Source organism: Acanthisitta chloris, unplaced genomic scaffold (genome assembly GCF_000695815.1).
Source record: "Acanthisitta chloris isolate BGI_N310 unplaced genomic scaffold, ASM69581v1 scaffold14353, whole genome shotgun sequence".
Classification (NCBI taxonomy): Eukaryota; Metazoa; Chordata; class Aves; order Passeriformes; family Acanthisittidae; genus Acanthisitta; species Acanthisitta chloris.
In genome coordinates this window covers 17,907-29,210 of record NW_008664402.1, presented here as the reverse complement: position 1 = coordinate 29,210, position 11,304 = coordinate 17,907, and the positions used below count along the sequence as shown (strand labels likewise).

Here is an 11,304-nt window from a genome sequence, read left to right as displayed (position 1 = left end):
TGTTAAACTTCATGAGGTTTGCATTAGCCCATCTCTCAAGCCTGTCAAGGTCCTTCTGGTTGGCATCCCTTCCCTCCAGCATGTCAACTGCCCCACACAGCTTGGTGTCATCAGAGAACTTGCTGAGGGTGCACTCAATCCCACTGTCCATGTTGGTAACAAAGATGTTGAACAGTATCGGCCCCAGCACCAACCCCTGAGGGACACCAGTCGTCACTGCCCTCCACGTGGACAATGACTGACCGCAACTCTCTGTGTATGACCATCCAGCCAGTTCTTTACCCACCGAGTGCTCCACCCATCAGATCCATGTCTCTCCAATTTAGAGACAAGGATGTGGTGCGGGACAGTGTCAAATACTTTGCATAAGCCCAGGTAGATGATATCATTTGCTCTGCCCCTATCCACAAATTCAGTGGCCCCATCATAGAAGGCCACCAGATTCATCAGGCATGACTTGCCCCTGTTAAAGCCCTGATGGTTATCACCTCTTTGTTTTTCATTTCATGCTTTTTCCAGTCTTCAGGGACTTCCTTTGACTGCCACGATTTCCCAAAAATTATAGATAGTGGCTTAGCAACTACATCTACCTGTTCCTCAGGACCCATGGGCTTATGCACATTCAGGTTCCTTAGATGGTCTCAAACCTGATCCTCTTCTACTGTGGGTTTAGGGGTTTCATTCTCGTAGTCTCCACCTTTGCCCTTCTTGGTCTGGTCAGAATGGCTAGAGCACTTGAAGACTGAGGAAAATAAGTCACTGAGAACCTCAGCTTTTTCTATATCCAGGGTAGCCAGTTCTCCTGTTTCCTTTTGGAGAAGGCCCACATTATCCCTAGCCTTACTTTTACATGCAGCATACCTGTAGGAGCCCTTTTTGTTATCCTTAATGTCCCTGGCTAACCATAATTCCAACTGTGCCTTAGCTTCCCTGACTGTGTCTCTAGCTTCTCTTACAACTCTGTATTTCTTCCAGTCCATTTGTCCTCCGTTTTACCTCCTAAAGGCCTCCTTTTTTCCCCTGAGTTTCCTCAGCACTTCCTTATTCATCCATTGAGGCCTTATGGCATTTTTGTCTGATTTCCTCCATGTCTGGATGCATTGGTCCTGAGCTTGGAGTAGATGATCCTTGAATATCAGCCAGCAGTCTTGGGCCCCTCTGACTTCCAGGACTTCATCCCAAGAGACTCTGCCAAGAAGGTCTTCGAAGAAGCCAAAGTCTGCTCTCCTGAAGTGCAGGGCAGTGAGCTTGCTGTGTGCCTTCCTCACTGCCCTGAGGATCTCAAACTCCACCACCTTGTGGTCACTAGAGCCAAGGCTGCCTTGGAGCACCACATTTCCTACCAGCTCCTCCCTGTTGGTGAGCACAAGGTCCATCATTGCTCTTCTTCTTGTTGGTTCCTCTATCATCTATGTAAGGAAGATATTGTTGACACATTTGAGGAACCTCTGGGATTGCCTATGCACTGCCATGTTGCTCTTCCAACAGATATTGGAGTGAGTAAAATCCCCCACGAGGACCAGAGCTTCTGAGCTTGAGGGTATTGTCATCTGTCTGTAGAGGGCCTCATTCACACCCTCCTCCTGATCAGGTGGTCTGTAGCAGATCCCAACTATAACATCCCCTGTCCCAACTCTACCCTTAATCTTGACCAACAGATTCTTGACTCTTTCCTCATCTGTCCCCAGGCTGAGCTCCACACTCTCCAGTTGCTCATTGACATAGAGGGCTACTCCTCCTCCCCGTTTCCCCAGCCTGTCTTTCCTGAAGAGCCTAAAGCCTGCCATTCCAATGTTCCAGACATAGGAGCCATCCCACTATGTCTCCATGATGCCAACAATGTTATATCTACACAGGTACACACATATCTCTAGTTCTTCTTGTGTGTTCAGGTGGAGGAGTGAAGATAGGTTGCTCAAGTCCTTCAGTCTTCTCCTCAGAAAGGGATGATTCTTGGGAAGGAGAGGACACAGAAACAATTTTCCAGCCATGCTGGACATCGTGGTCAAATCTACCACCCTGTTCAATTAAGCTTTCACGCCCCATGGGATTAGCTGCTAGGAATTTGAAATTGCAGGGACAGTTACCATACTCCTCCACAAAGAAAAGATGCTGAACTGTCTTCCCAGAGGCCTTCTGTGCCACCACTGTGTAGGTCCCTTCCATAGGTTCAGAGGTGAGGTTGAAGAACAGCTGTATAAATCCCATCTTTAATTCTGCATTTGTCCACTGGTACAGACGGTTTTTCTTTGGGTCCTACAGATAATGTGATTACAAAGAGCTTGTGAGAACAATGGGAGTCTGCAATGAGGTCTAGCAAAAGCAGTGAGGGGAGATCTAGCCCTAGTGTTTCAGAAGGCTACAGGGCAGGAGTGGGGGGCACTAGCAGAGTTGTGTGGGGTGCCCACAGCTGAACAACAGAGGAGCTGTAACCTGGGCTCAGCTACATAGCTGCCACCATATGAGTTAAAGCTCTGTCACCTTGAACTAATGTAATGGACTGATTAATTTTTTTAAAAAGTAAACAAGAATCATCATGAGGCAACTGTTTATTCTGCCCAGGATGAGGTGCAATAGATGCAAACATGAACGAAATATTTGTACATACCTCAATATATACCAGTGGAAACTAGAAAAAGAAGAAAGAGGGCAGCATGTTAAGACAGTGCAAGCAACACAGTCAAATGACTAGGGCTGAGACCATGTCTCAAGGTAAAAGCCATTCATCCAATGGGATAAGGAAAAAAGTTCCTGGTATAGAACAACAGAGTATTTTGAAGACAACAACATCGAGGCAGGGAAGGAGATCAATCCTTTGTCTCAGGCAGAAAGGACTACTGAAGTTGCCAACTACTGATTCTGGATGATCTATACTAATAAGAGCAAGTGTACGCCATGGTAATGGCATATTTGCTCACTGTTTACACCACCACTGTTCATTTGCCATTTGTCAAACCTTTTCAAGAATGCAGAAGGCAGTCTTATGCAGAAATTTGACAACAGACCCTGTTAACAACATCTGAGATGAGCCAGAAATTTCACTGTTATTTCAGTGTACTGAAAGTTCTCCCCAAAATATAATTCTTTCCTCCCTTTCCTCACAATTGAGCTAAGGCCAAATATCAAGAAAAAGGAAGTATCATACTTACCACCTCATTCAAGGGATGGAAATCTTCATCCAGACAAACAATTCTGAACTGGACTGATGGAGAAAGGCAAACAGTGAGCTTCCACAGTGTGGTCACCAACCAGAAAACATCACTTACAAAAATAAACGGTATAACAGAGAACAAAGCTGTTCTAAAGAAATTCCATTCACTAGAAAGCTAACTCATGCTAGAAGGTTACCCACCTAAGATGGGTACATGAATAACAGGATATTAAGAGCAAATCCATAGCAGGATGAACATCTTAATGATCATGAACATCAGAATCTCACTAATTGGAACCAAAGTTAAATTTAAGTTGCCTTTGTCTACTTTGCAAGGACACATTTTTAAGCTGGAATTCACATGAGTCTTCTGATTTTGTTATAACCAGACTGACTTCCTAGGATGAATGCAAGCAACTTACTTCAGCATTTGGCTTCAAGCTTGTGTTGGCTGTGAATGGAGAGAGAATTCAGTACCTCTTTTAGGACATTCATTTCTATCCAGGCCAAATTTAGGAGATCAATGGCCCAGAAGAAATAAATTACTTACATAATTCTCTTTGTCTTCACTGAGCAAAATCAGCTGCCACTTTGAAAGCAATTTCATGACTTAGTCTGAATTTTTGTCCCATTCTCTATAGCCTTTCTCTGATTTTAATATAGACCCTAACTGCATGGACCACAACAACAGAGTCTCCAGTGACAGAGGGAGTGTTACAGGTGCCCTAGATATGTGCATGCATATTAAGGTTCCCCAAATTGTTCCTATATGGAGCATTAAAACATAAGCCTCAGCCATGAGGGTGCAGTCGTGACCCCCACTGAAAGCAACTGACATCTGGCCAGCATAATCCAACAGTTTAAGTACAAATTTTTGTCTCTAATTCAAGACTCCACCTCTTTCCCAATACCTGTCTGTCCAGGCCTGTAGATGGGTTTGTCTGTCTGGATGAAGACCAAGCTCTCAGAATTCTGGACCAGCACCGATTTGCGGCTCATGAACTGCAGTGTGGCCCCCTTCACCGTCACGGTGAGAAACGTGATTGGTGGCTGGTTGTTTGATTTGGGAAGCTGGAGAGTAAGAAGGCAACTATGTTATGAGCTATCTTTAAAGGCTTCCTGAACTGAACTGGTCTTCATGAAATAAGAGATCCAGCATAATCCTGATGGACTCAACACAGAGGGGAAGGGAGCTATAATCAGGAACAAAGGACTGATCTTTACTTGTTCTTTACTTGTCCTTCCTCCTGCTGTGCAGTGATTGTGCAAGTATTGTGCAGGAGAGGAACTCCCAGCTCTACCACCCAATTTTAAGAAATTCTTACTCCCCTGACCAAAACCGTTCCATCATTTTCCTTTTGACATTCACAAGAGGGATGGAATTATCCCTCTTCTCTTTCCAATAATGCCCCTAGTTCTTCTCTTTCCAAAAATATCCTTGGTCCCTGCAGAACATTCTCTTTTCCAAACCAGTCATGCCATACTTCTATATATCTCTTTCACAAGTGACAAAGTCAATCTTCAGCCTACATCTGACAAACCAAGACACTAATGTCAATCTTTTCCATGCCCTGAAGACCAATTCTTCAGTCTTCAAAGACATAATAAAGCATTTATTGTGTATTATTACTTATTATTATGCTTTTTATAAAACATCTGAGCCATATGACCAGCTTTCCTACTTGCCTACAAGTTGTTATAGTTCCTGGAGCTATCAACTACATTAAGCTACAAATTTCCTGCTTTGCTGTCTTTTTCAGATACAGGCAATCACAGCTCTATGTTCTTTAAGTAATTCAGTGTACTATATTCACCAGGCAAAAAGCATCTGAGGTCCAAAAGCTCTACCACAATTTGAAGGCACTCAAGTGACAAACTGTGGCTGTTGAAGGATGATGTTAAGAGTCATTTCACCAAATAGCCATCAGGAGTGTCAATACTAAAGCCACTTCTTTCTCCTGGCCTCCTCCTCCAGTCCTAGAGGGCTGGCTTTGCAGAATTCAGCATCTTACAATCAGGTAGCCTACTAAGGAGACCTCAGCAGCAAGAGGGTGTTGAGGATGGACATGAACATACCTTTATCCAAGACATAAGTGAATACCTATACAATATTACTCTGGTCATTACTTCTCAGTGCTTTTACAGTTTATCACTAGCACAAACAATCATTCCGCAAGGACGAGATACTCACAGAGAAAGGGATGCAGGTGAACACATCTTTCTCTGACACCACATCATTAATCAAGCTCCTGTTTTCCCCTTGGTATTCGAGCGTGGCTCTCAGCGTCACAGACTCATTCAGGTGGGTTAGCTGAACACAGACTTTCTCAGGAGAATCTGTGTGTATCAGAAAGGGCAGCAGCACCATATACTGCCTAGAACACGGGAGAAGGACCAGTCAGAGGAACAGGAACATGTAACAGGAGTCATATAGAAAGAACAAGTAAACCAATCTGATGACTGCAGCCTTCACTGTACAGGGAGAGAGGTGTATTTTCTAGGAGTGCAACAAGATTTCCAGCATGTCTGTAACAGCAGGGGAAAGCAGAAAGGCTGGTCGCAAATGTAAAATACCAGAGGGAATCCTCAATGCAAATATCTGGAAGGGATATGTTTTTCCATGTTCTTGCACAACAGTAGCACTTCTTCCTGGGACCCTGAATAACACCGGGGTGGAAGCCAATCGTCACCTTTTCTAGACACTATTAGTAGGATTCAGGAGCCACACAAGTGCTGGCACCCAGTGAATAAATGTCATTGACTACACCCTGCAAAGCGTCTGTAGCACTACTCTCATTCCTCGCACAGACCAAAAACTGCCACAGAGTGGTGCCAGATCTTAAACAAAAACGCAGGAGCAAATTTCATGTTTTCACAGAAGCAAGCCCCTCTGACTCAGCTCAACAAGGGCTCCCTGCTCAGCCCTACGGAGCCTCTCTCCCAGAGCAGCAACTCTCTCCCAGAGCAGCAACTTGCCAGTGATGTCCTGGTGCCCAGAACTGCATCTGGGAATCAATCTTGATCCGCCTAATCCCAACTGTGCTCCCTTTTTGGTGAGTGAGGACTAGCCTCAGGCAGCCATACCCAGAACAGCGAGCAGTTGGGAGAAGAGCCCTCAACACTTCAACAGTAAGATTAGGGCATTCCCTCTAGCAGTAGGAGAGGCTCTGGCACCTTTATGTCCATCAGTTGGTCTGCAGGGAATAAGCTCTGGCCCCTCAGACCCCAGCCCTGCTGCCTGTTTCCCCTGCATTTGATGGAAGCACTGTAGCACAGCCTTGCTTTGCAGGAGGAAAAGACATTGTCAAAAAGCCAAAGGAGAAAGTCTTTGGCATGTCAGGACCCCTCAAGGACTGCTCCTACCATACATACACACATACTCCCTTCACATACAGAGTAAAAGGGGGTGAAGAAGGGATGCAGCACAACATACTCTCACAGACCTTAATAGTCACAGTCTTACGATGCCACATAACCCTGGATGAGAAGAGAATTTTCATTCCATTGGCTGAGCTGAAAAATGTGAATTAAAAAATAAAGCCATTTCTGAGCTTGCCAGATGTGTTATTTGTTCCTTTTTTTCTCAGTACCAATAAAAAAACCCACTCCCAACTCCTGGGCATTTCAACCTGAGAGTAGGGTAGTCAACCCAAAATGAAACCTTTCACTGTCCTTTCAAAACAGTCTGTCTCTTAAGAACTCAATGTGCAAACAGTTATAAAAAAGTTGTCTTTCAAAAGAAACAGTTTTGCGCAGAAAATTTTGTTTAAATCTTGTTAATACACTGAAACAGCAGAAGGTCTGTTCTCACAGACCTTTCCCTCTTTTCCTTTTTCTTTCTTATTTTTTTCCCCCCAAAGTTTAATTGATATCTGTTTCACAGATTGTTTTGGATCACTCTGAAGCATGAGAGTTTCTATTTGCAGAAGACACTTTACCCAGCCCAGGTACCTTTATTCCTGAGTAGAAGAAAGCAGACAAAAGATAAGGTACAAAGCAACAGACACAGGAATACAACCCTAGTCTCCTGCCTGCCCAGAGACCCCTCTGCATAGCTTACGGCTCTGTGATGGGTGAGGTGTCTCCTGGAAAGAAGAAGAGGAGAAGGAGGAAGATGCTTGGTTTGATGGGCAGCCTGTTCTTCCCCATGGTACACAGCAGGACGTGGTGAGTCAAGCAGACACCCAGTGTGGTCCAACGCTGCTTTTACTCCCACTCTGCTCTCCCAGTCAACCCCTTTATACTCTTCTCTGCAAACAGTCCCAGGGCTGGGGGAGATAAGGGCTGGAGGCCAGGGCCGACCCGGAAACACCGAGAAACAGTAAGGAGGAGCTAGAACTAGCTGCTCTGAGTCCGGGCAGAAGGCCAGGTGCTGGGGGAGAGAGGGAGGGGAGTGTGCTTGACAGCCTGGAGTTGTCTCTCTTTTGGAGCAGGGCAGCAGGAAATGGAAGAGGAAAGGTGGTAGCTAAAGAAAAGAAGGGCTAACAGAAGAGGATAAGGGGAAAGCCTCTGGCAGGGCTCCCTGTATGGAGACAGGCAAGGCACTGGTCATTTAGGCTGCTGGAGGAGCAGGAGCTGTTTGATTTCCTTCAAACTGGGAGCAGAAGATTGAGCAAAGATTTGGCAAAACAAGAATGGGTGTACCTAACCCCCATTTAAAGGCAGGTTTTGTAAACAGGGAATGCTAACTGTAAAAACCTTCCCCCTCCACCCACACTGTTCCCTTGTGCTCTCCACTCCTGGTCTCATCAGGGCTAATGCCAGGAAAAGGGGCCACAGAGTGCCTGGACAATCGAGTCAACTAAGATAATCTGGCCTTCACCCTGACAGAAACAGGGACAGTGACATGATGGGAAGCTGCCAAAAGTTCAACCCATTAACAGCATGTAACACATTAACCAGTTCCACAGAGCCACAGCTACCCTCACATAGCAGAACAGATGTGGCCCTTTGTCTTAATTTCCCTGTACTTGTTCCAGGTCAAGTTATTGGTACATCTAGATCAAATTATTGCTGTTTGATGGAGTCTTCCTGGTTTCATTATGTGAAAATCCATGTAATGCACTGTGATGGGCAATGTAGTATCATAGAGGGAAACAGGGGGTTTTGTTCACTGTCTTTACTGTCTTTACCTTGGTCTGCAGCAGGAGGATCAATAGCTCTGGTAATTATTACCCTTGCAAGTGGCAATAGAGTATCTGTCTTACTTATAGTTCTAATGCAAACTCCAATGAATGGACATTTAAAATGTGACTTAAAGCATAATTTTCAGATTAAAAAGTGTGCAGGATAAAATGATTTTGTCTGTTCTTCCCTTTTTTTTACTATCATCATCAAACATTTGGTAAGCTCAGGAACTTTGGAACTAAGAAATCCAAGTGCAGTGCAATAACAAACCTTCATTACAGACCTCATTCTGCCCTGCAGTGACCTGCACAGGAAACAAGAGGATAGCAGTGCATGTCCAATTTCCTTGGGGATTGCACAAAAGACAGCCCAGATTTGTGCTCTTCCTTCTCCATGTGATGCCTAAAGGTTGCTTTGCCTGCCCAGAAGAAATAAAACCCATAAAGGTCTGCTTCACTCACAGAGAAGAGGATTTGTACATGGGGTGGTCAAAGCCTTTTTTGCATTGGTTTGAAGATGTCAGAAGTTGGACTGATGGAACAGAAATCCCACAGGAACAAGGTACAGAACTGTACATGACAGAGGAAGCTAGGTCTACCTTTTATTGGCAAGTTGCCAAACAGCTCATCCCACTTCCAAGCCAGCTCCTGATCATTAGGATCTTGGTAAAAAATGTGCTCTGTAGCCAAAAACTGGAGAGAAACGTTTTCAGTACATTGAGGGGGGAAAGTATTTAAATGTGTGAAAATCCTGGTAGGTCCCTCTTAACATGCACAGATATCAAACCGCCCTCAAACTTCTTGGCCTCCGTCCCATTCCCAATAGCAACTCAGGTCCAAGCAACCTAATTTGAAGGGTTTCTGCATCACCCATCAGCTCGTAGGAGGTGGCATGAGCAAGGCAATGACAACAAGCTTTCCCTCTCTCCCCTGTCATTTCCACTTGCTGTGAGTACAACTGAGAAGGTCAACAGGCTTTCTAGATCTTTTTGGCTAGATTTTAAGTGTTCAAGTCCTCAAGAAAACTCCTGCAAGGTGTTGGCCTATCCATGAGGAGAGTATTTTTTAATATTGTCTGCGAAGTTCTGCCATTTGGCAGAGCTCAAAGGGACAGGTATCCCAGTTGTACAAAACCAGTATTAAGTATCCTGTATCTGAACCAAGAATCCTGTTCCGTTCATCAATAGCATCACAGAAGTGCTGGTTGTAAGGGAGCTCTGGAAGTCATCTAGTCCATCCCTTAACTTCTAGCAGGACTGCTGCCAATCTTGTCAACCGTGACTTTGTCAAATCCAATATTGAAAACTTCCAAGGATGGAGAACCTCCTAATTCCCCAGTGATGTGTTCCATTGTTGTGCTAATCTCTGGTGAAGATGTTATTCCTCATGTCCAGTTTGAACTCCCAAAGCTGCAGTTGCAGCCATTGCCCCAATTTATATCATCTGCCCCATCAAGAAAAGTCACGTTCCAACATCCTGGGAACGGTCCTTCAAGTATTTGAAGGCAGTTATTTAACTACTACAACCTCCACCTGGTCAGGCTCAACAAGCCTTGCCTTCCTTGTCACTCTCTCTAGGTCATGTGCTCCACACTCCGACCAGTTTGACTGTCCTCCTTTGGACCACCTCCAGTTCATCCATCTTTCTCTTGGACTGGGGGTCAGCAGACCAGACAGAATTCAAGTGCAGCCTCAGAGATGCCATGAAGAATAAGGACTGTAACTTACCTCAATCTGCTAGCCATTCTCCCCCAGTATTAGTTTATCACTGCTTACAGAGTTCATCCAAAAAGAAAACCAATATGTATCAATCGGCTATATCAACATGCTCTAGACAGAAGATTAAAAACTCTGCCAAAGATATTTGCTCAACTGCTTTTCATGGAAATTAATACATTTGCTTCAAATCCCTTTAGTGTTGTAAAATCTTGAATCTAGAGAGTGACATGTGCTTCATTGAAAGTAAAATCCACAGCTGAAAGTCCTTTCCCTTCAAAGAATGGTCAATTTTTGAGGCAATCTAATTGTATTTATTTAGTTGACATTCCCTGAGCATCTCTTTAGGATGAGATTAAGAGGCCAAGTTTGAAGAGCTAAATATTAAAATATTAATGTATCAAAATAAAAATAATAATTATTATTGTTGCTGCTGTTATTGTTGTTGTTGTTATTAAATAAATTGTAATATGCCCTGCACTGTAAAATCCTAGGGGAGGCGAAGCTGTTGCACTATTCATAAGGTTAAGCAGGACAGCTCAGAGACACATTCACTTCACCTACACGTCATGATATTATGAGAAGCCATTTCTTCTCTGGGATACCCTAGTAAAGTAACTATTAGGTTTCCTTCTGTAGATGCTACCACCCTTTTGACAAAGCAGGCTAAGTATCCCTCCAGCATTATATCACAGGGTCTGGCAACTTTCTAGGAGTCAAGGATAGCTATCTTTTGATAGCTGAATGGACTCTGGCACAGGTAAAATGACTCACTCAAAGTAACCAAGACAATCCAAGATGAAAACTCCTAGTTTTCACCTCCTAGTGAAAACTGCAGTTTTCCCAGGTCTGACTGTTGCAGGCATGGTTATTGAGAAGCAGACCCACCCTTCCTGGAAACATTCCCACCTTTAGACCTTCAGCTCAGTGCACTCTGTATGAGGCTCAGCAGACATCCACTTAGCTGAATATGCAGGGATCTGCATTTTTCTCTTTATCTGCCCTGACACCTTCATGTGTTACATCCTGTTAAACAGCTGAAAGATAATACCACTGGTAGCTGGTAAGGGTTTTCTGCAATTAGAATAAAAATACAAAGCAAATGTATACTGTATGTAGTCCAAATCTATATGCTAAATTTGATTGTTGCAATTCTATGATTCTATGAATATGATCTCCCTTCAGCCTTCTCTGCTTTAGAATAAACCAACCGAACTACCTTAGACTCTCCTGACAAGAGAGATGCTCTAGTCCTTTCATCACCTTTGTGGCCTTTCATTGGACTCTCCAGTATGTTCATGTCTCTCTTGTA

General features: G+C 44.1%; 1 protein-coding gene across 1 annotated transcript in view; it reads right to left on the bottom strand.

The window, feature by feature from the left end:
* LOC103799051 (alpha-2-macroglobulin-like) overlaps positions 1–7,300 on the bottom strand; it is a gene marked incomplete at its 3' end in the record, with an annotated part of 27,243 nt that extends 19,943 nt beyond the window's left edge. Inside the window, exons 1-6 of the mRNA XM_009071343.1 lie at positions 7,212–7,300; positions 5,343–5,526; positions 4,063–4,222; positions 3,150–3,202; positions 2,609–2,629; positions 2,088–2,256 (exon numbers count right to left, since the gene is read on the bottom strand). Coding sequence (XP_009069591.1) covers positions 2,088–2,256; positions 2,609–2,629; positions 3,150–3,202; positions 4,063–4,222; positions 5,343–5,526; positions 7,212–7,300 — 676 coding nt within the window. The remainder of the gene's footprint in view (positions 1–2,087; positions 2,257–2,608; positions 2,630–3,149; positions 3,203–4,062; positions 4,223–5,342; positions 5,527–7,211) is intronic.
* Positions 7,301–11,304: the final 4,004 nt, after the last annotated feature.